The 24,476-nt window shown below is 46.1% G+C and overlaps 1 protein-coding gene across 2 annotated transcripts in view; it reads right to left on the bottom strand.

Moving 5' to 3' along the window:
* The window catches only part of DSTYK (dual serine/threonine and tyrosine protein kinase), a 48,286-nt gene that overhangs the window by 6,166 nt on the left and 17,644 nt on the right, over window positions 1–24,476 (bottom strand). For both annotated transcript variants that reach the window (XM_021686550.2, XM_044916316.1), the window contains exons 2-11: window positions 23,863–24,251; window positions 12,688–13,357; window positions 8,812–9,044; window positions 8,324–8,407; window positions 7,515–7,691; window positions 6,579–6,708; window positions 5,687–5,843; window positions 5,104–5,236; window positions 2,741–2,854; window positions 1,194–1,308 (exon numbers count right to left, since the gene is read on the bottom strand). In XM_021686550.2, the coding sequence (XP_021542225.1) occupies window positions 1,194–1,308; window positions 2,741–2,854; window positions 5,104–5,236; window positions 5,687–5,843; window positions 6,579–6,708; window positions 7,515–7,691; window positions 8,324–8,407; window positions 8,812–9,044; window positions 12,688–13,357; window positions 23,863–24,251 (2,202 nt within the window). The remainder of the gene's footprint in view (window positions 1–1,193; window positions 1,309–2,740; window positions 2,855–5,103; window positions 5,237–5,686; window positions 5,844–6,578; window positions 6,709–7,514; window positions 7,692–8,323; window positions 8,408–8,811; window positions 9,045–12,687; window positions 13,358–23,862; window positions 24,252–24,476) is intronic.

Below are 24,476 nucleotides of genomic sequence, written 5' to 3'. Positions count from 1 at the left end.
GGCAACGCCGCAACCATGCCCCGTCCATGAGGCTCGAGCCCTCGGGTCCTCGCCCGGCCCCTCTCCGCTGCTGGTCACGGGTGTTCCGTTGATCACACGATCTCGCCCGCTCCCCCCCGGAGCTGCCCTGGCACCCGGCGCACCACCAGCAGCCTGCTCCCGGACACGAGCCCCACTGCTCTGCCCACTCGAACCCCTCCACCTCCCGCTGCTAAGCTAACCTTCCGCGAACGCGTTTTCTGCCCGCGCCTGCGCACAAGCTCAAGTTCCTCAGGGCCCCCACACCGAGCCTTCGCTCCTCCGCGCAGAGTTCAAGCTCAGAGCATTTCATCTCCAGCCTTGTCTGCTGTTACTCCCCACCTGGATTTCCTTCCTGTCGTGCTGATGCTGCAATTTTCCTATTTCCCTTTCCCCAGCCTCCAGAATGTTCTCTCCTTCGTGACACATGGTTAGATTCTAGAGCCAGAAAAACCTAGATTCCAATCCCAGCTCCATCATCTCTAGTGTTTTGGGGTGGCTTTCTGAAGTTCACCAATCTGGACTCGACTTTATCTGTGACGTGGGCATAAAAATGCATCACCATCACCACAGAAGGGCCGTGAGGATTAAATGGAACAAAATATATGAAAAAGCATACTCATGCTGCCCAGCTCAAAGAACACACTTCCTACGGGTTCCCTTCCCACAGACCAATTTTTCCAGACCTGACTCAAGTTCCACCCAACATCTCACTTCTACCACAAAACTGTCAAACACTTCAACCTTCATCACCTGTCTGAACACCGTCATGTTAGGTGGCACCCATTTTAGTGCCTTGTCACACGGTGTCCTATACTGCTTCCTAATTATCCTACCTCTCTCAGTGCATCTCTGTCATCTGCAAGTTCCTTAATGATCAGGGCCAACTCCTGACATATAGAAACCATTCAATCAGTATTTACTGATCAACCAATTGGCTGATTATGGCAATTATGGCACGAACAGCCGGAGAAACCTGCACAAGAAGACCTGGTGTCTCCCGTGTGCATTTTTCCTTCTCCCCTGCCCTGCCTTAGAGGTCTCCCTCCTCTGCTTCTCCCTTGCCTGCACCAGATCTGCCAGGAGTACTTGTGGATACTACTTAGCCCAAGGGGTAGCCCTCAGGGTTAAAGTACGGAGCCCTGCTGAAGCCTACTCCCTGCCCCACGGCTTACCTGTGAAAAGTTCAGGGGCCATATGGATTGGCGTCCCCACAATGCTGCCTGACATCATGGCCTCTGGCTTGCAGAATCCTAAGTCAGTGATCTTGGCACGGTTCTGCTTGTCCAGCTGCCAACAAAGCAGGGCGAGAGTGAGCCTGCGTCGGATCCTGCACACAGCTCTCAGATGCACAGTCAAGCTCAGAAGCAGGCGTCTACCTTCAAGTAGCACTTAATTAAGCCTCCCTGTCTCCAGATTTGTTCCCACTCCTGTCTTCTCCCCAGACTGTCAGCAACCTGGATGGCAGGGGCTATCTTCTTCGCCTTTGTATACCTCGCCCTTAGCATAGTGCCTGGCACATCGCAGAAACTTAGTAAGTCTTGGAAGAATGAATAAAGCGAAAGACACCAAGGAAAGTATTTCAGTTCCTGATGATTCTCCTCGGACCTCCAGACCCCAGGGCAGAAAGTCACGAAGGAAGAAGGCTGAGGTCCTCTGGTCAGCTGAGGAGAGTTACTTGAATTCCCTGCAGTTTCCTTTCCTAAAGGCCCAAGAGAATAAATCTGTGCCTCATTTGACTATTGATAAACCTCTCAGGTTTCAGCCTATGATTTTAGGGCAATCTCTCCCTTCCCCCCACACTGCTGTCATTATATATATCATGTACGTGTTGCCAGAGACACCTTGATGATATCCAATACAGCCTCAAGAGGAGTAGGTCAGAAGATTCTTCAGAACTGAGATACCAGGACTGGTGGGTTCATGATCACCTTCCGTTTAACGGTGCATTTACCCATCTCAGCCCTTATCCAGAACCTCTGACCAAACTCTAAACAACAACCAGACCTGGAATCCTCAAAAACATCACAAAAGCAAAAAAGGGCAGAAGGACTATTCTAGATTAAAGGAGGACAGGAAAACATGACAACAAAGTACACCGTCTGATCCCTGGAGTGACCCTGGATCAAACAAGCAAACAAACAGACTGTGTCTGGGTAACCGGGAAATGTTAATATAAACTGTTTATTAACTAACAGTATTGTATTGACGTTAAATTTCTTTGGTGTGATAATAGCATTTTTATTACACAGAAAAATGTCCTTTATAGGAGATACGAGCTCAAGTATTTAGGAGTACTGTGCTATCTGTAACTTACTTTCCTACAGTTGAGTAAAAAAGTGTGTGTGTGTGTGTGTGTGTGTGTGTGAGAGAGAGAGAGAGAGAGAGAGAGAGACTGAGGAGCAGAGAGAGATGAACCCCGGAGAAAGAGACCACGAATCGCATGAACAATATGTGGGTCTCCATCGGACTACTGTTCTGTACGTTTACATGTCCCCAACAGTGTCGGGAGAAAAAACTTTAAGCAACAGAAGCTTGGTCTAGGAGGCGGCCTGACACTCCCCACACCTTACATCCAAGATGCCATCAACCCATCTGCTGTCAACTCCAGTGCGTTCCCGGCAGGTGCGCCCCCCGATCCCACTCACATGTAGGAGGACCCTCCGACAGCCACTTAAGCCACAGAGATAGGGCGTTATCTCGGGGAAACAGCTCTACTTACCAGGACATTTTTTAGCTTGATATCACGGTGCACGAGTCCCTGGCTGTGCAGGAAGCGGATCCCTTCCACCACATCTAGTGCTATCTGCAGACGGGTCTCCAGCGTCAGCCCGGCCTTGGGGAGACAAAAGGGCTCACTCATCACTAACAAGACAACTCCTCAGTCCAGCGTGCTTAAACCCACTAAGAGCTCCTTCTGCGGGGCGCTGCGAGGCAGCCAGTGCTGGGGCACACAGAGGACAAGGGCAGAGAAGCAGGCAGGAAGAAAGGAAGAGGAAAGCAGTTAGAAGGAAGCCGAGGGAAAGCAAGGAAGGACAAGCTGTGAGGCCTGAGAACACTGCCTGGAGGCCGCATGCAGCGGCTGGATGACCCCACATGGCACTAGAGGGGGCACAGGCCAACACCCGGAGGCGTGAGCTCATTTCCAAGCCCCGAACAGACTCTGGAACTGCCCTCGAGGCTCAAAGTAGTGCTAGGTCTCGGGGCGCCTGCCCGGCTCAGTCGGTAGAGCATGTGATTCTTGAGCTCGGGGTTGTGAGTTCGAGCCCCATGTTGGGCGTAGAGATTATTTTTAAAAAAATAAAAAATAAGGGGCGCCTGGGTGGCTCAGTTGGTTAAGCGACTGCCTTCGGCTCAGGTCATGATCCTGGAGTCCCGGGATGGAGTCCCGCATCGGGTTCCCTGCTCGGCGGGGAGTCTGCTTCTCCCTCTGACCCTCCTCCCTCTCATGCTCTCTGTCTTTCATTCTCTCTCTCTCAAATAAATAAATAAAATCTTTAAAAAAAAAAAATTAAAAAATAAAAGTATTAAAAAAAAAAAAAAGGATTTCTAGGTCTCTCGGGCAGAATGCCTTCCACTGCTTTGTAGGCCTGGTTAGCCCAGGTTTGGCTTTATGGATTCAAATATCAAAGTCACTCATCTTACTTTTACCATGCCTCCAGCTTAGGGCCTCTTGAATTCCAGAGAACATTACATCACTCATCCAGAAGCTCAGCCCACTTGTGGGAAAGCATCAGACAGTGCTGAGCCTAACTCCTCTGAAATGAAGAGGGAGAGCCAGCGGGAGAGTCATTTCCTCCATCCTACTGATTTCTCATGGCTTTTGTAATCATTTCTAAGGATTCCTGTCCTCTATCCAGAAGCTTCCATGTAATCTGTGAGAAGGGACCTACCCAGATATTCTGTGATTAGCTTCCCCCTGTCCCACCCAGCCCCCATGTAGGGACCAGACAAAGGAATGTCTCCACGTCCCTTGTGGTTGCTTTGGGTGAGGGAAACTCGACATCCAACTGAGGGTACTTCACCTTCACTCAACATCTTTCAACAGCGGGGCGCCTGGGTGGTTCAGTTGTTAAGCGTTTGCCTTTGGCTCAGGTTGTGATCCCAGGGTCCCGGGATCGAGCCCCACGTCGGGCTCCCTGCTCGGCGGGAGGCCTGCTTCTCCCACTCCCACTCCCCCTGCTTGTGTTCCTGCTCTCACTCTCTCTCTCTCTGTCAAATAAATAAATAAAAATCTAAAAAAAAAAAAAAAAATTTCAACAGCATTTCATGGTGTACAACGGAATTTGAAGTCTATGGAAATTCTTAATTTTGGTGTTCTGTAATTTCTTCTCAAGATTTTTTTGCACATCATGCCCCTCTATTCCCAGACAGCCGCTCCAACATGACTAGTGTCCTTCAAATGCTCTGGGCATTATGCTATTCCTTCCTGCTGGTACGGCCTCTTCTTTCTACCTGCCCAAATTTTACCCATCAAGGTGGATTTATCACACTCAAACACCAGATCTTAATGAATTCACCGACAGCAAGTCTCTTAAAAGCTTCTGGCAATTACACCTTTTTTTTTTTTTAAGTAAGCTCTATGCCCAACATGGGGCTTGAACTCAGGACCCCAAGATCAAGAGTCACATGCTCTACCGACTGAGTCAGTCATGTGCCCCTGGCAATTTCACTTTTTGATATCCCCTTATAGTGCTTAACACAGGGTCTTGTACAAAGTAGTCACTAATAAATATTTGTTGACTAAACAACAAACACTCGCTGTATCCATCAAGAGCAAAAAAAGAGGAAAAATAGCAAAGTTACAGGATGCTTTTCTGCTCTTCTGAGTTGTCTAGATTTTTACCACCACCACAAGAGGTAAAAGTGGTGAACTGGCAGTATTCTGGATATAAACTGGGCCAAAAAATCGATTCTGAGAAATGTTTAAGGTGTTTTGGAAATAAGGGTAATAAAGCTTGATTATTGCCAAAAAATGTCTTGTGAAAGCCAGAAGGTCTGGCTAAACAAGAACGGCAGACAGGCCAGAGAGGACCCCGCGGGTGTGGCTGCCGGGTGCGCCCCAGCCCCCTCTTCCTGCCTCACCTTCAGCCCAGTGTAGAGGTCCCGGTGCAGCCGCTCCATGATGAGCAGCACAGCGATGCTGGAGCCGCCGCCGTAGCTGTAGTCGATGACCGAGCCATGCAGATCCACCAAGCGCTCGTGCTTCGGCAGAGACCTGGTGCGAACGAGAGAGGCCGGGGCTGCAATGCTCCGGCTCCAATCACGACAGCGTGCTGCCACATAGGCAGGAGTCCCCTGAGACCACTCTTGTCCGGGGCCAGACGTCATGGCCCTCAGTGCAGAGGGAGGGCCAAGAGAGTGGCCTCTCTAACAAGGAGTCGGAATTACGGAATCTAAAGACTGACAGGCCTTAAGGACGAAGAAGTCAAACGGAAGGCAGAGTCTGAGAAATCGGGATGGTAGGGAGAGGGAAGAGACCATGAAGGCCTGCAAGAGAGCACATTTCTGGGCCCAACACGGAAACACTGGCTACAACATCTGGGGACACAGGAAGGGAAAGACATGGCATGCTGTAGCTCTTGGTACATGACCTTGGTACAAAAGCCAGGCTTCTGGCTTCTTCTCTGGATCTTCTCCCATAGAGATGAATGACAGGAGAACCTACCTCATGTAGTGGAACTCCAAAGCCAGGTCATTCCAGTGCTTCTCATCTGGAGGGACGACCGACTTGAGGGCACAAGGGAAGTGTCCTCCCCAATTGTCACACAGGTACACCACACCATATTGGCCCCGGCCTAGCTCCTGTCCCAGTTTAGGTTTACCTATCAAGTATGGACACAGAGATAAGGCAGGAGGAATGAAAACTTGCTAGGCAACCTCCCTAAGACTCTTAGAACATGTGGGGCACCTGGCTGGCTTGGTCAGTGGAGCACGTGACTCTTGATCTCGGGGTTATGGGTTCGAGCCCCATATTGGGTATACAGATTACTTAAAAATAAAATCTTGAAGACTGCAAATGAAAAAATATATAAAATATCTTATTAAAAAAAAAAGATTCTTAGGGTGCCTGGGTGGCTCAGTTAAGCATCTTCCTTTGGCTCAGGTCATGATCTTGGGGTCCTGCGATCATGCCCCACATCGGGCTCCCTGCTCAGCTGGGAGTCTGCTTCTCACTCTGCCCCTGTCCCCTGCTCGTGCTCTCTTGCTCGCTCTCTCTCTCAAATAAATAAATAAAATCTTTAAAAAAAAAAAAGATTCTTAGACATGGACCTAGGAGTAGGAAGTCGTAATTATGCTTGGGGAAGAAATTCTGATGCTACTGGAAACTAGTAGAAAGTAACCTAACTGGTCCAATTTAAATAAACTTCAGTCATGTTGTCTGAATTGTATAAATAGCAGGACCAAACAGACTTTAGGAATTCAGAAACACATCAGGGGGTGCTGAGGCAGCTTTGCAAGGAAGCAGCTTTAGAAACTGGGATTTTCCAAGGTAGAACATGAGAATGTCAGGTATCCAGAACCTTCTTCCCATTTACTTGGGAAAAACAAGGACTCACGATGCAGCAAGACGTCCTGTAAAGAACGGCTTTCCAAAGAAAGGCGAGCCAGGCGTGGGGCATGATCTTTCCGAACCTTCAACCACAGATCTTCTGTTTTCTCCAACCGGCCTGAGTGGCCAGCTTCTAGCTGGGAGGGAAACAGAAAAAAGTCATGTGACTTATCAAGTCCCCAGCTTGGCTTCCTCACCTATTATATGGGGTAATAACAGCTACCTCCTAAGGGTAACTGTGAGAGTTACACAAGACGTCCGTAACGTGACTGGTACACAGTGAGCTCTTGGTAAGTAATAACTGTTCCTCCTGGATGCATACCCACATCCCCATACCCCACACTCTACACGCATGTACACACACACATACACGCACATCCACCCCAAGGGGACAAGCAGATGTCACATAACTGTGAACCAGTATGAGAGTTACAAAGTCATCCTTTTTCTGACTCATTCCTAAAATACTGAATAACTTAAATAAAATTCCTACCCCCCCCCTTTTTAAAAGATTTTATTTATTTCTTTGACAGAGACACAGCGAGAGAGGGAACACTAGCAGGGGGAGTGGGAGAGGGAGAAGCAGGCTTCCTGAGGAGTAGGGAGCCCAATGCGGGGCTCAATCCCAGAACCCTGGGATCATGACCTGAGCTGAAGGCAGACGCTTAACGACTGAGCCACCCAGGCACCCAAAATTCCTACCCCTTGATTTTCATTCCTCACTCAGTGAAATGGGGAGAAATTAACTGAGTTCCCTCCATGTTCCCTGGAGTTAGAAAAATCTCCACATGAAAAATGTACTGATGAAACTTCCCATAACATAATATTATCGTTTAATAGCTAGGAAGAAAATATACTGATAATTTTATAAAAATTATATGAAGAGCAGTGGGCAAAATATTCCCCAGCGGGTAGGTTCTTCTCTCTCTTCCCACACACCCACCTGCAGTAATGAGGCTGCAAAAGCTTCGTGAGAACTGTTGAGCCGGGTCCGGAACTGGCTACAGATGCTCTTGGCCAACTTGGAGGCACTGAGGCTCTCGATGGCTTCCTGGGCCACCTTCCTCTTCCATTCCAGCGTGATGGCAGGTGGGCTCACCCACGTGATGCGCTGGATGATCTGCAGGATGAGGTCAGTGAGAACACTCAAGGGTGGGAGACAGGAGCCACCAGAAAGAACCAACACCCTTCCCCTCGGGCCTAGCCACTCGTTAGGAGCAGGCTATGAAGAATGGAGCCACGTGATGGCCAAGACTCCTCTCCAATTCCATCGACCTCAGAATCAGGGCTCAGACCAAGGGAAAGCATCAAGGAACACTAGGCCTAGTCTACGTGCTCACAAGCCCTCACTATGTACAGTTAGTGCCAGGGTGCCTAGGAATTCTCTTTCTGAACTCGGTATGGAAAAAGAGCCACATCAAATTCAGGAAAAGAAACCACACAAATGGCCTCTGGCAACAAAGCCTGGGTCTGAGAAAACATTCAAGCTGGGAAAAAGGAATATGAAGAAGCTAGTGAAGGAGAGTTTTATGGCTGCATAAAATTTCATTTAAACGCACTATTTTAAGCATTAAAGGGGCACTGTTCCTAATTATTTCAGAATCGGTGCAAATCAGAACTCTCCCGGGCAGACAAACCAGGACAAATGGCCACCCTACACCAACAGAATATCCTAGACATCAGTCACTATTAGTGCCTAAGGTTCATCTGAGCCAACGAGGGGCGGAAAATGTTTCTCTACGGAAGCTCCACCTGTTTGATTTGCTCCCATAGCATCCTTGTAACCGAGGACCCTGAGTGAAACGTAACTTCAACGTGATAGGCGGCATTTAAGATCTGAAAGAGAACACACAAAAGAAAATCAAGATGCCCTGAGCAGAGTGGCCGATTAAAAAATGTGATAAATAATATGTACTTAAAGCACAGAGTCCTGTTTCAAGGTTCCCAAATATATCCTTCCATAAACGTGCAGGGTCTACATGGGTTGATCATCTATTTTGTGACTCTTTGGGCCCCTTTACTTCCATCTTCACCGCCTTGCATGTTGCCTTAATTGCAATTTTGCAGTTCACAAGCACCTCTGATGGGCAGGGGTCATGTGACAGGAAAACGAAATAAAATTCCAATAGGACGGGCAAAAAGGTGAAAAGGAAATTCTTGGCTAGCTTGAGGTCAGGCTTGCGGGTGGGCTCTGTTTCCTGTGTTATCTGTGACGTGGCGTCTAACCGGTCTTCAAGTACCTGTTTGAGATAATTACTGGTGATGTGAACAGAGACGTCCTGGGACTTCTCCAGGCTCTGCAGACAGCGTTCCAGGGTCCCGACGAAGCTCTCGCGCAGGTAATCCACTGAGCTGATCAGCTTGTTAGCCACTGCCTGATTGAGCCGGGAGATGATGAGCTCCTGGATCTGCCGGATGCAGCATTTGATTTCTCTGGTGCCCACTGCCTCTCCATTCTCGGGGACAATGACATCTGTGGAGGCAGAGAGAGAAGCCAGTTGGCTGTGAGGGGAAGGGGCAGGCACTCAGAATAAAGGCCTCTCCCCATCAAAGCCACAGAGCTGCCATGATGACGGCTATAAAACACACGGCTGGCTGGTGAACTCTGACTCTCGGTGTGATCCGGGGCCATGCGGTCCTCTACTAACTAGGGCATCTAAGAATCCTGAGAAGGAGCAACTGTGTCTAGAATGAGCCTATTGATTTTGTCAGCTTTTATGTCACTTTTATAGGACAGGAGGAATATTTATTGAGTGCAGACTATTTGAGAGGCACCAAAATAAATATTTTATATATGTAATCGAATTTAATCCTCATGATAACTTTGTCAGGTGGGTATCATATTTTATAGGTCAGGAAACAACCTCAAGGAGAGGACAGAGGGGGCACTGGGAAGGGGACGGTACAGTTAGGAAGGACGACAGCTAGCATCTAAAACCCAAGCTCGTGGACTGCCTTGGATCTTCGTAATATTTCACACTGCGGAACTCCTGGAAAAATCCAAGAGTTGGGGATTTGATGCTAATCAATTAGTAAATAAAAAGTAAACCTGAAATGTGGTGGCCAACCTGCTACTACCTCCCAGAATTAGAAATCCGTTCTGCAAGTCAGAGGACAGAACTTAAGAGAAGACAAATTACCTGCAAAAACTCCACTCCTAAAAAGGCACTCTGATGTCTACTGTGCGAATTTAAATTGGTGCCACCTCTTTAGAGGAAATCTCATAATATCTACCAAAAAATTTTTTTAACCAATCAAAATTTTAAACTAACCAACCAACAAACAAAACTATCTACATACCCTTTGACCTAACTATTCTGCTTCTAGGAATTGTTTTTCTAGAAATATACCTTTACAAGGCCCAAAGATATGCATGTAAATGATAATGCAGTAGAGTTTGTAACAGCAAAAGAGAAAAAAGAAAGAATGAGCCTAAATGTCCATCAGTAGGGGTATAGTTGAATAAAATCAGGTACATCTATTAGAAGAAGACAAATCCACGTGTACGTTTACGGGAAGATCTCCAAGACATGAGTTCAGTGAAAAAGCAAGGGGCAGAAGAACTTATGGAGGAAAACTAGGTGGCTGGAGGACAGTATCTTTGTATCTCTGAGTGAAGTACTATGCATGTAGGTATTATCTTTAAAAAAATGTATCTTCTGAAGTATGTATGTAATGCATTACCTCTATTTTATTATTTTTTTAAGATTTTATTTGAGAGAGAGCGCGCACGTGCGCATGAGCAGGGGGGAGGGGCAGAGGGAGAGGGACCAGAGCCTGCCATGGGGCCTGATCCCAGGACCCTGAGATCACGACATGAGCCCAAGTCAGACGCTTAACCGCCTGAGCCACCCAGGTGCCCCATGTTACCTTTATTTTAAAACAAAAACCAATACCAGAAATCCAGCTCCTTAGGCTATGTGGTAGCTCTCTTCTAAATCTACTTACCATTGCCTCAAGGATCCCCAGAAAGAACTTAGAACACGGTTAGTCCTATCTAATACACAGCTAACTTGGAAAGTGGCTTCACAAATCCACCATGTAGTTAATAGAGCCAGATGTCTGATCTACTTGTTCCCAGTTCCCCCTGCGTCTGTTGAACTAACCACTGCATCCCAGGTACCAGACATGGTATCCCTGGCACATAATAAACAATCAAATATTTCACAGACTGCCCAACCTCCCTGCCCTGCCCCCTTTATCCTGTGCGCTATGATGCCGATGCTGATGTCCCAGCATCCTAAGTTAGTCAGAAGCCTTCTTAGGATCTCCACTGCAATAAGGCCTATAAGAAATAAGGGACCTGGCTTCCTGTGCTTGCTAAAGTGGAGTCCGTTTCCTCTGTGTAAGTGTGACACAGCCATATACCAAAATTCACATACTCATTCAAACTCCCACGAGGTAGTGTACACATCTCTGTGTGAACTGCTGTAGGAGATATGATGATAAACAAGACCCTGTTCTCCTTCCTCTCTCGGATTTTAGAAAACACTCAGAAGAACATAAACAACTGTAATAAAAGAAAATGAAATACGCCAGAAATTTCAGGTACGCATGAAATGCAGTGGGAGTTCAGATGGATGTGATCACTATTAGCTAAGAAAATTAAAGACACCTTCATGAAAGATGTTATTTAGAAGAGGCCTTGAAGGGTAGGTAGGATTTGGAAGTTCACAAATAAAAGACTTTTGGGGTTTAGGGCAGGGCGGGAGTAAAGAAAAAGTAAAAGAAGAGATGGAGGACAGCAAGCAGCTGAGAGCAAGAGAAACTGAAATTAGCAGAAGGTGCCTAGTGGGAAACAGGACCGGGAAAGTTGGTCAGGGCTAGCTTTGGAAGATCCTTACCACTAGGCTAACGAGTCTAAACTTTGTAGGAACACAGAGCCAATGCAGATGAACTGGAGAAAGGAGAGAAAGATGTCTGGGAGAACAATAGGTAGCTAGGAGCTATAGGGAGGGCAGTAGCTCAGGTGGACTGAGGAAGAGGAACAGAAAACAAAGGTAGATATGATATATGGAAAAAGACACATCAGAACTTGGCCGCTGACCGGATGTGGGGACAAGGGAGAGCAAAGAGCTGGAGACCATGCTGAGGTTCCAAAGCCGGTTACTAGGAAGATGGCGGCGGCAGTAACCGGAAAGAGATTCAGAGTCAGTAAACATGGAAATTCAGAGTATGGGCTCAGGAATCAGGCTACTAGTTTCAAACTCTTGCCTTTACTCTTCAGTAGCTGTGACCTTGAGCAAATTACTTAACCTGCCTAAGCCTCAGTTCTCTCATCAGGAAGATGGCAATACGCAGAATCCATGGAGGGACTGAGAAAAAACATGCGAGGTCCCATATCAGAAATTCTGATTAATCGGTCTGGAGTGCTCTGGGGTGATTTCAAACATCTATTTTCAAAAAGCCCCCCAGGAGATTTGGATGTACAGCCATGACTGAGAACCTCAAGGTAACTTGCAAACCACATCACTGTTCTTAATGGGTGGTAGGGCTAATGTTCCTGCAGGGAGGTTTACAGAGTAGTCAGTATACAAAGTCAGCCACATCAAGACCTCAACCCCAAAAGACCTGACGAATCACTTTGGCCCAATTTTGTTAATAGCCACTCATGAAGAATGGACTTCCAGAAAAGTTGTAAACACAACTTTGGGAAATACTCCTGAGCTGGGTTTCAGGAGCAACCTGGAAAGAAAATGAGACCAAAGCACACAAAAAAAGAACCAAAAAGGAAGCACGGGCCATGCTGAAGGTTAAAGCCAAGGTTAAAGCATGACTTAGTAATGCTCTTCAGGCAGCTCTTTTCCAGCTCCGTCAAGGTCAAGGGGATATAGATATAAACTGGAAATTTAAGAGCACTATTAGGATGAACTTACCAGAAGCTGGACTACCAGTCCCGGGAAGGAATGACAGTGGAATCTTCCAGGAAAGCCTCTGAGAAGAGAGGCCACTCTGGCTAAGTGATTTAAGGTGGGCTCCTACTCATGACAGTTGGGTAGACGAGATGTTCCTGAGCTGCCTTTGGCCTTCAGAATTCATGGGACTCCGTTTCCAGCTAGGAAAGGGTTAAAGAATCCTGTGGTCCCAGCAGCCCACACCAAGCTCTCTAGACCTACCTTTAAATTCCATGTTGGCAGCATCATCCAGAAGTTCCTCCTTCATGGTGTTAAGTGTCTCAACAATCATGTCCTTCATTTCCTCCTGCTTTCGGTTAGCAATATTCATCAGTGATTCGTACAACTCATTTTCCTTTTTCCGAGTATATTCCAGACGTTTGGGAGTGATCTGTAGGTCCCGCTGCATGTCAAAGGCCTGGTTAATAAAGATGTCGAGGCAGAGACAGTGCACCCGGTTCAGGGCCTTGGCTGCGTCCACCAGGCGAGTCTGTAGCACCTGCTGGGAAAATGTGCTCAAGTGCCTCAGTTTCTCACTTTGCTCCACCAACATGCTCTGAGCTTTAGTGTCTTGGCCAGGGGCCCCACAGTTGCAGTGACTGCTGCTCAGGTAGCCCAGGCCCATCAGCTGATGATGGAGGGCTGATCTTTCACTCTCTATTCTTCTGGTACACGAGGCAATGATCTCCGAGCCCAGCTGCGGCACTTTGAAAAAGAATACGGGAAAGGAGAAATACTTCCGGATTTCCTGAAGCTCTTGCTCGTCCCTCTCAGACAGTTCGTCTTTGTGGAGTGCATAGGTTATCACAGGCAAGAAATCGTTCACCAAGTCACCCAGAACATCCACTGCAGGCCGGAGGCCTTGGCACGGTGCTACCACAATGTCCACGTCCTGGAAGGGGAAGGGGGGTCATATCAGCACTTTGGGGCCAGAACCAATCCTTGCCTCCCCAAAGTCCCACAATGAGACCAAAATCCAGATCTGTGACGGGGCAGTGGGACTTCGGTATGCCCCAATGACTTGCCCACCTCCTTCCCTGAGTTCCCAACACTCCCTGCCACAGCCTAAGAGGTAGGCACTCATCTAGAGAGAGTGAGAAAACAGTCTGCAGAAAGGCTGGCAGATAAAAAGACTTTAGTTCCTGGCTTCCTTTGCTGTTTGGAAACCCACTGATGCCCTCCGATGGAGTAAGACAAATAATGGAAGGAGAAAGAATTGATGTGGACATGATCAGATCGGGATTGAGGCTGCCTGGAACATTCCTCCCACTCTCTTCTTTGCTCATCTTCCCAGCCCCACCTTTCTAAGGCAGCTAACTCCCAAGCAGCCTTCCAATCTCCCTGTGTATTCTTGTCATGCTCTTAGTGAGTCCTTCCTAGTACACAATCCCAAGCACTCTCTACTTCTCCTTTCCTTAATGTTCAACACATTTAAAATTTATTTATTTCGAACCCATTTTTCGGGGTAGCTGGGTGGTTCAGTTGGTTGAGATTCTGCCTTTCGCTCAGGTCATGATCCCAGGGTCCTAGGATCGAGTCCTGCATCAGGCTCCTTGCTCAGCAGGGAGCCTGCTCCTCTCTCTGCTTCTTCCCCTGCTTGTGCTGCCCCCCACCACAAATAAATAAATAAAATCCTTAAATAAATAAATAAAATCCATGTTTCCCCAATAGCCTGTCAACCCATTGAGGGCAGGGACCATGTCTACCTTGTTAACTATGGAAACTCCAGTGCCTAACACATAGCCCTCACTATTGTTGAATCAATCAAGCAGCAAACTAAAAGTCAGGTTTGCCAAACACTACTGTCCTATTCTAAAAGTTTGCAGGTATCCCAAAGTCTTAGCCACCAAAGTCCTGGTAATACCTTTATTCTCATGATCATGTGGTATGACAGAGACTAAGGTTTGCCTATCCGATATTTAGCCTCTGCATTACTGGGAAGGCAATGGCCTTTACAGACAAGGCTGCCCGATAAGTGCATTGGGCTTTCAGAAAGGTTCTTTAGAGGGGGTTCGATTCTACTAGGAAGTATGCTCTTTGGCCTCATCCTTTTTGCCTTTTGAACAAGAAGGTCATCCTACAGCCCTAAGGCAAACCTGAGGGTAGAAGCCAGCACTGAGGATGACGAAGCAAAAAGAAATAGGGGGCCTGGGTCCCTGGTGATGGCAGAGCGGGCACACCAGTCTGGCTTCAGACTTCTTTCATTTGAGGGAAAAAAAATTAACTTCTATCTTGTTTAAGTAAGCGCATTTTTCTGATCGTCTGTTACATATGATTGAACCCAATCATAACTCATACACCCAAGATATTTTTTTTTTAAGATCTTATTTATTTATTTGACAGAGAGACACACAGTGAGAGACGGAACACAAGCAGGGGGAGTGGGAGAGGGAGAAGCAGGCTTCCCATGGAGTAGGGAGCCCGATGCGGGGCTCGATCCCAGAACCCTGGGATCATGACCTGAGCCGAAGGCAGACGCTTAACGACTGAGCCACCCAGGCGCCCCCATACACCCAAGATCTTAAAGTGAGTTTCAAGAATGATCTTTGGTTTAGAAACAAACCTCTACAGGTCCTTTTCTAGCCAATAGTTTTTGCTTTGTGTTCTACTTCTTTCCTGAGGATCCTGAGGCACTTAGAGAACAGATGTTTCCATCCACGGCACAGGCTGCTCTTGTCTATCTTTGAAATTGTCTACTCTGCCTGGCATCCCAGACCTAAGGGTGGACAAGGAGACTCATACCTGTATCACCATCGTAAGCACACCAAGGGGATGTCTTCAGGGACCCGCAAACTCAAAATCAATCCTGCACAGAATTCTAGCACATTTTACAGAGTTGTAAAAGAATTCAACACAAACCTGTTCAAGTTTGTGTCCTTAACATTTATCAGATGTTACAAATGTACTTTATTTGAAATGTAAAAAATACGCAATTGTTTGTTTTCTTTCAGGCTCATATTGTTTTCATTCCTTACCCTATTGAGTAGCAGTTATTTTTGATGAAAAAAAATTTTAAATAAAAACCTGGGACCTTTTCCTTTTTGATCTCCTTGCCTAGATAAGTAAGAAAGGGCTGGGAAATGCCAGCCTATTGTTTCTTGTACTGTGTGTGTGTGTGTGTGTGTGAAAGAGAGAGAGAGAGAGAGATCTCCCATCCCCAGAAAAGCTTTACAAAGATCTCATCTTCCCTAATAAAGAATTAGTAAGTTTAATTCTCAGGTAGATCACATAACTGTTATTTGGCCACTCTGAACTCTCTAAAGCTAAAAGTGCTTTTAGCATCTCACCGTTTCTAATTTGAGCAAACACTGAAAATCCAGCTACTTTCCATCCAAGCCTAGGCCAAGAAGAGATCTGCTATTTCATCTGTGCCTTGAATTGCATGAAATGTTTTCTGATCGGTAGACTAGTCAACACTCACCCCACTGTTCAAGACAAACCGCCTTCACTACCCTGAGTCACACTGCTGGAGTATGAATCACTTCGTGAGGCATATTCAGAAAGTAGGTAAGAATTTTTATGGCTTAGAGTAGAACACACAAATGCCTAAATACCAACATTATAATACATATAATAATTTAATAAAGACTAGGAGAGAATCCCAAGAAATGAAAAGTTATAGTAAGATAGAGAATTACAGGTGAACATGTTTTTTAAAATATTTATTTTAAAGTTGCAAACCTCTCTTAAATATATACATTTTGAAAGATATAAACCAACCAAACTTATTACAGGAATATCATGAGAAAAAAGCCTAAATATGCAAAACCAAAGTAAGAGTTCTTTGAAAATCGTCAGGAATAATTTTGTTTGCTTGTTTATTTATGATGGATTTTCTTAAAATTCTAAAATCAATTCACAGGGTTTCCTCAAAGAACCATTTTGTGTGTGCAAGAAAACCAAAAGCTGCGGGGTCCACTTGCAGAACGAATATCCTTCCTAGGAGACCGCTGACTTCATTTGCTCGCAGGTGCAGATTCACTTTTTAAAGGCTTTAGGGTTTTCTAATGGTAGATACCACCTGATATACTGGCAAATAGAAAGAAGTTGTCCACTCCTAAATATATCTTGTACTAAACAAAAATGGATAGACAACAAGTACGACGCTCTCTCTCCTCCATTCCCCAGTTAGTTAGCGTGTGCAGGTGGTCTCCCCGCGCCGATGACCATGTGTGCGGGAGACAGGCAGAAAGAGCTGCCTGCCTGACATCCTGGCGGTGGTACAAACCAGGCTGGAATGTGCTGTGTGATTCTGTGACACTTACAGTGAAGGGATGACTCATCTCTGACAGTTATAAACAAAAAGGGAAGCCAGCACTGTCTCCCAGAGACAGGGAGTGAAAAAAGTCATCAGTAATATAGAGAGGAGGAGCCAGACCCACTGTGGGCCCTATTCTGGCCCCCTGAGAGGGAAGTCTGACCTCGGACGATCTCGTGGAAGGCCATCTGCCTTCCTAGGACCTAGAATGGCGCTTGGCACTTTGTGAGCATCCAACAAATACATGTGGAATGAACGGATGAATAAATGAGGTCTTTACTACCTGCTCAAAACCATTTTCAATAATCATATGTAAAATTTCCTATCTTTCAACCCATATCCCATACATTTAGCTCTGATTTCTGTTTGCCTCTACTCCAAGAATAAAGCAGTGAGTAAGTATTTTGCTCCTAACTCAATCAGGGAAAAAGAATCTCAAGGAATAATGAGAGTACCCCCAAAATTCCCACTGGGAGTCACAGTGAATTCCTAAAGAGGTTTCTTTTGTAGAATGCATTCTGCACAAATCTACAGAATCGATAGAAGTTGGTGTGCTAACCATCAATTTTCTCGGCAAGATCAAGAGAATGAACAGAAAGGAGAGTGTTACTCTGCAAACACCAGAACTGACCTCTTAGGTTTTGTCTTTGGTGTAAAATGATATTGCGTTAAATGCCAAGAAATGGCTCAATCACTGAAGATGCCTGACCATTTCCTAAGAACACTGGCTCTTATAGCTCATGGCCCATCCCTGAAACTCAGTTCTGGCCAAGAATGAGTATATTAACTGGTGGTTCAAGCAGAAGACAGCCATGCTCTCAGGTAGGTCACAAAGGTCTTCACTTTCTCTACAGTTCTGAAGCCTCAGGTTCACATCACACCGAAAAGAAGTACACAACTACATAACATAGCTCTGCCCAAGCTCAGCAACAAATCCGGTCTCGACCTCAATCCCTGTCCCCATATCTACCTACCTTTACGGTCCATTCTCCTCCCATGCCATTCTCACGGGGCTGTCCAGAGGTTTTTCCTGTTTGTTTTTACACAGGTTGATTCTTCTTCATTTTTACATGATTCCCAGAAGGATCACTCTTAAACGTTAATTACATATTAGGGAAAATACCTCTCTGTTCTTACATTGTAGAAAATATCTGGCTGAATACATACTGAATAGCCTCTATGCAATCTACCTTGCAGCTATTCCAACATCCAGTACCCAGAGATCCAGACAAAAGCAGGAATCTGAAGCTTTATTCTCTTGTCCACTTACTAGATTCATCAAAGCAGAGAGACGAAGTAGTAGAATGGAGAAGAGAGAAGGCAGAAGGGAAAACTTTACCTTTTAACTTTATAACTTTAACTTTTGTCTTATTTAGCTTTTAATAACATCTTTCTCTTCTTCCATTACAAAAGAACCTCGAAAATGAATGATGAAGCACTTTGTGTCTAACTGGAGAATAATGACGATAAATAAGTTGGAACTAGAAGGACTTACACGTTTGACAAAAGGAAGGCGTTCCACCATGGTTGTCAGGGAAGGGATTGGTGACTGAGAGAGGGGGAAATTCTCAAGGACGCTGATTAATACATTCAAAGGGAGGAGGGAACTGGCTCACTCCGTGCCAGACACTGTGCTAAGTCCTCACACACACCCTCTCATTGAGGCCTCACACCAGTCCTAGAAGATATGGATCGCTACCCCCATCTTGCACAAGAGGGAACCAGCCCAGTCACATGGTCAGTGAACTGACAAAGCCAGGATGTAAATCCAGGTCCGCCTGACTACCAAGAGCACACTTTAACAGTTACTGAACATCCACGGTGTGTCAGGAACTGTCTGGGCTGATGTTGGGCAAGTTCTGAAAGATGAATAAAGCATGGACAAGATAACTTTAGGGATCCTGACAATTCTAGTGTTCCAGGTTAAAAAGTATATCCTATGAAGGAAAGGCTCTGCCATGAACAAACTTGCAGGACTGGTTGAGATACCATCAAAGAAGTCAAAAAGAGAACATTTTTAATAGCCCCAATAACAGAGTTTCTGCCTGGTGACAGTACTTTCAACCCGAGTCTCTGAATTGCCTATCCCCACCATCCTCGACTCCAGGTGAAACACACACAGATCTTTGACACAGTGAAAACAGGGAAGCCTCTGGGTGTAAGAAAGGGGTGGGGGGGCTGGGTGGCTCAGTCAGTTGAGTGTCTGTCTTCGGCTTGGTCATGATTCCAGGGTCCTGGGATCGAGCCCCGCATCGGGCTCCCTGCTCGGTGGGAAGCTTGCTTCTCCCTCTTCTCCTGCTTGTGCTCTCTCTCCCTCTCTCTCTGACAAATAAATAAAATCTTAAAAAAAAAAAAAAAAAAAGAGGTAGATGGGACTCTAGAAAAGAGACAAAGAGGAAGATTAAGACTATAATCTTTGCCAGATTTTCTCCCCAAGAGCTATCCTTGGAAGGCCACAAATGAATCCCTGGTGGTGAACTGAGAAAACAGCCTCAGATTCAAGCTGTTCTTTTTACTTTTATTTTAGTGAGCATAGGGATTAAAAAAAAAAAAAACTTGCCTCTAAACCACCCACATCCTCAGTAGGTAAATTAACCTGCAGTAGGTATTTGCAGGTTTCTTGGCCAAGAGCAACACATGCAGATATGCAGGATGCTTACGTTCCACTACACCTGTTAGTGTGTTAGGGGAGAGGCAAGAGAGATGTTAAATATGAAGGGTACAGGCTTGCTGCCTAGAAAGAATTTATATTTTCGCATTTGCCTGGACTTCTGATACCCTTTTTTAACATAACACTTGAGTTCCCCTTTCTCTTTGCCCCATAAAATCATGGTTTCTTTACTGTAATTTTATCTCCAGAGTGCCATTCTCCATCTTATACATGTTATCCCAACTTTGGGTCTTTTTCCTTAGAATGGCCATTTTTGACCCAATTCCATATACTATCTCCCCCAACGGTTATCTTTTTGCCCCGAGGACCTTCACCCAGCCTTCTTTCCGTTTTGTTGCGAATCAACTGTTATCTTTCAATCTAGAGACATTCAAGATAAGATATGGTATCTAAGGAAAGCTGCACAACACACAACAGATTTAGTTTTATAAGACACCATCATAAATGCCAAAAACTAGACAAAAATCGAGAGAAGCTAGTTTTCTAGCAACAAACAGTATTTAGTAAATTTGGGGGCTAAAATTTTGCATAAACTTTTGTTATTTTTAAGTAAAATCCTTTAATGATTTCGGGTTGTGAAAGTATTAACTGCTGAGAAATTAAAAACACCTAGGTCTGTATGACATTAAAAATAGATTATTTCCATCGCTAGCTATTGCCTGAGACCGACTACTCCAACTGGTTAGAGTTAAAAATAAAGTTTATTTCCAAGTCATCAGACCTTTCCTGGAAACATTATAGTCTACCTCAGTTCCCCGAAAGATACCCCATCAGACACCATCCTGAGCCAATGACCATGTCCGCATGCGGCAGTCTGGCCGTCAGGCGACACGTACGTTTGTCCCAAGGGTGGAGATAAACAGGCCGGCAGAAGAACCGAAAGCTCTGTCAGCGCCACCACGAGTGAGACACCAGCCAGGCTGCAGGAGTCCCACCTCGGACTGCGAGAGTTTAATCCTCTTGGCTCCTTGCTACTCCTTTTCTCATAGGTGTTCACAGGAAAAATACACACACACACACACACACACACACCACCACCCCCACCGCCCCCCCAGACTGAGGCAACTCCAAAGCAGACGGCCGTGTGCCATGGGACTAGTGAGAGGAGGTGGTGGTATGCATGCCACACAGAGGGGGAGGGTGGAGAAGGGGAGGCATGTGCGTGGAGACAGACCTGGTGAAATGTGTTGCCAATGGGAAAATGACTGTTCTAACAATAACAGAGATTACGGAAACTAACAACTTGATGTTGTTCCTCTGCTGTTGAATGATGAACTGAGAATCTCAGGGGACCCAGAGCTAAAAAGCTGGGAATACCAAGCACTGTGGGTCCATGTGGGTCAGCCTATTCTGGAACACACTGAAACTGGCTAATTTATGAGGACTTTAAAGCACCGTATTAGAAGAATGACCATTGTATAAGAGGGTAGGGGAAACTGCTTTGAGAATCTGACAGCTGAAAATGAACAACTCATTTCCCCTAATTCAGTCTTGGTTTCCTTGAGCCAAGTTTTCCTTTCTTTACCAGCCCCTTTGCAAATCAAATGGAAGGGCTGTTTGGAACTAACTCACTGGTCCTAAATATAACTGGAGCTAAACAAAAAGATCTTTTTCACCAGCACACAAATCTTCAAGGTAGCTGGGAAGCACCCCCAGCAGTGAGCTCCCGAAACCGAGGCCACAAATGCAATGAAGACAGGAGCCTGACTGTGGTGGCTGAGCAGGGCCTGAGCTCCACAAGGGCTCCTAAGGACCTCTGAGGCATGGCGTCAAGGGGTTCCAAACTTAGAACCGTTGGGGTCCGTTGTTATTTCTACATCAAAACCACTGGAGAATAAAGCAGATCCGGAGAAACACTGGCTAAGGAAGCCTCACAAACCACATGAAACAGAACGCAAGAGGCTAGAGAATTCCTCAAGACAAGAGAGTATTCCTCAAGAAAGAAAGTATATTTCACCTGTGCAGAGGGAAAGCTGATTTGGTACCTCAACTTCCAACCAAGTAGCCCCCTCACCTGTTACCTCAGTGGAGTGCTCAGCCCACGTCGGGAGCAGCCAGACGAGCTCTCCCCAGTGAGGGTGCACCCGGGGGACGGCTCTCACTTTCCTGCCTGGCACTTGCTCGAACTGCCTCAATTCATGCAACAGAAGTAAATGAGCATTAAAAATTAAAGCCAATAAAATGAAAGGGACCCAGAGAAATCAATCCAGTCACGAGCCTCTCCTGCACATGGCTCTGTTCACAGTCCAAGATTGTTTTTAAAAGGCAAGAACAGGAAGAATCACCACCCGACCAATAGCAGTCAGACCAGCTATTTAACAGTGTTTTTTAAGCTGCAGGTCAGAGTGTAGCAGCTAACAGCATCAATTTAGTGGGTTGCTACCATCAGTTTTAAAAAATGCAATCAAATAGAAAAGAGAAGACAGTGTGTTTTACAAAAAGTAAAAGTATTATTTCATGAAATGTTATTTCTATGTGTGTAGGGACGCTTGGGTGGCTCAGTCGGTTGGGCATCTGTCTTTGGCTCAGGTCATGATCCCAGGATCCTGGGATTGAGTCCTGCGTCAGGCTCTCTGCTCAGCGGGGAGTCTGCTTCTCCCTGTACCCCTCCCCTCTGCTTGTGTTTTCTCTCTCTCTCTCTCAAATAAATAAATAAAATCTTTAAAAAAATGTATATGTGTATATATGTACTAGGTCCTGATACAAAATGTTATTCCTTACAGTGAAATTCTTTATATATATGTGTATATGTGTATATACATATATATGTATATACACATGTTTTTTTAAAAGAAAGGGCAGGACGTTCTTTTTTTTTTTTAAGATTTTATTTATTTATTTGACAGAGAGACACAGCAAGAGGGGGAACACAAGCAGGGGGAGTGGGAGAGGGAGAAGCAGACTCCCCGGTGAGCAGGGAGCCCGATGTGGGGCTCAATCCCAGGACCTGAGCCGAAGGCAGACACTTAATGACTGAGCCACCCTGGTGCCCCCATATATATAAATATTTTTAAGTAATCTCTACACCCAATGTGGGGCTCAAAGTCACAACCCCATAATCAAGAGTAGCATGCTCTACCAATTGAGCCAGCCAGATAACCCCAGTGAATGAAATTCTAGAAAAGTCTGAAAGCCACTGAACCCCTGGAACCTGAAGGAACCAGATCGGGCCAGTATATCACAGAAAGATTGTATGTGGCTCAAATACTTATGAACTGTGAAGAAGTTCACGGGTCAACCAAGCAGCCTCAGTTAATAAACAAGGATTACTGTCAGAGCTGCTGTCAGAGTTATGCAAGAACCCTCTCAGCATCCTGGACCTAAGGAGTGTGAGCTCTTAGTCTAAAAACAGAGGAAAGCCACCGATGAAACTCTGCTCAGAGAAAATGCTGGCTTGTGTACATAGCCCCTCTAGCATTTATCAAGATAAAAGAAATTTAGTCTCTGGAAGGAAATGAGATGACAGTTTCTACTTCTAGAGTGTCAGAGGCCATGGCCACAACCAAAGGACTCATTCATTGACTGGGAGATCAGGCCTTTTAGAACAGGGGTAGGTGCAGAGGTTATAAGAAGAAACAAAACTTCCTAGTCCTGCTAAACTAGCCCTTCCTTCCTAGCACAGCTAATCAAGGTGATGGGACTCTCTGTTCTGAGCAGGTCTGCATTCTTTTCATCTTACCCACTCCTGACCCCTGACACAGTCACATTCTTTGCTGATCCCCACTGGGTCTAATCACATAGCCCAGTCCCAGCTTATAGAGGACAGAAAGCCTAGCACCAGAGTTGAGTCCTTCCTAAGTGGAGAAATGAATACCAGATAGTCGGTATGATCTCTTGGAAGTCACCGCAAGAGCTGTGCTCTCCCTTAGGAGTTTACTTCAAGAGAGAAGAAGATATCCTTCAGGATGACGGGATCCCCATATCTCTTTACACTGAGCCAGACCTGTCCTCAGGTTCTCCAGTTCCTTAGAAAGTAGGAGACATGATCTGTCCCACTTAGTAAATAATGGCTAGGTCTAAGGAAAAACGCACAAAATTCTTTACTCAATCTCAACTCGAGTAAGGGCATTAATGATCCATCATCTTATCATTCCTTTTAGAAAGGGATGGCTGGAGACAATTCTAGCCATGCCTTCCTGTTGAGAATTGAAAAAGGATTTCTGGCCCTGATCATAATTACTCTGTAAAAGCCTGTCGAGATGCAAGCAGCACATTCCTTCTATTGTAGAAAGGGAGGTGAGGGGGCAAGGAGATAAGCGAATTGCTCTGGGTCCTGCCACATGGTAGCAGACTCCGGGATAGGCGCTGCTAGGGCCTTGTGTGTTTTTCAACTTCCTAGGTTATGTGCTCTATCAGCTGATGCTCAGAGCCAAGACTATATGTTGCCAAATCGCTCTGTGAGAAAGCTCAAATACAGGAAAAGCTGGTATATGTGTATGCAATTGTTGTATAAATATGAGACCGGTACCTGTAAGAGAGCGTGGTGCATCGTCACCTCCAGTTCGGCTAAAACAGGGGCGGCGTCCTCACCGTCCTCTTGGACCTCCAGGTCCTCCTCAGGGATGGTCTCCCAGTTGCCCTGGTGAGCAACCAGCGTGTGCACTAGTTCGTACTGGCCGGGGAGCGCCAGGCTGAGCCGAGTCTGAGTCCCATAGGTGAAGCGGAGGCGCCGAAGCTTACAGTTCTCCTCACTGCCCAGCCTGGCGGTGGGAAGCACCTGCACCCCCAACAGCAGGTTCAGCAGCTGGCACTTGACATTACAATCCTGGCCAAGGATCAAGATGCAGGGAAGGCAGTCCACAACCTGCTGCAGGTACTTCTCTTCCTTAGGTGGGAAGGCAATGCAGCTCAGCTGGCCTGGTTGGGGAAGGGGAGGTGGAGAAGGAGAAAGGAGTATAGAGAGACAGTGAGGAGGGGTAGACAGAGACTTTCCCAGAGACCCAGTCAGGATGGCAGGGCCCTAGGGAAGCAATTTCTAGGAAGCTCTTGGTTGGACGAGACACCAGGAAAACATCTCAGCCGGAAAAGGCTCTTCAAAGATCGAACAGGAGTCCCCTTTCTGGCTTGTCCCCAGAGCAGGTG

This window comes from Neomonachus schauinslandi, chromosome 6 (genome assembly GCF_002201575.2).
Source record: "Neomonachus schauinslandi chromosome 6, ASM220157v2, whole genome shotgun sequence".
Classification (NCBI taxonomy): domain Eukaryota; kingdom Metazoa; phylum Chordata; class Mammalia; order Carnivora; family Phocidae; genus Neomonachus; species Neomonachus schauinslandi.
Note: the sequence above shows the minus strand (reverse complement) of the source record. Positions and strands in the feature narration are given on the sequence as shown.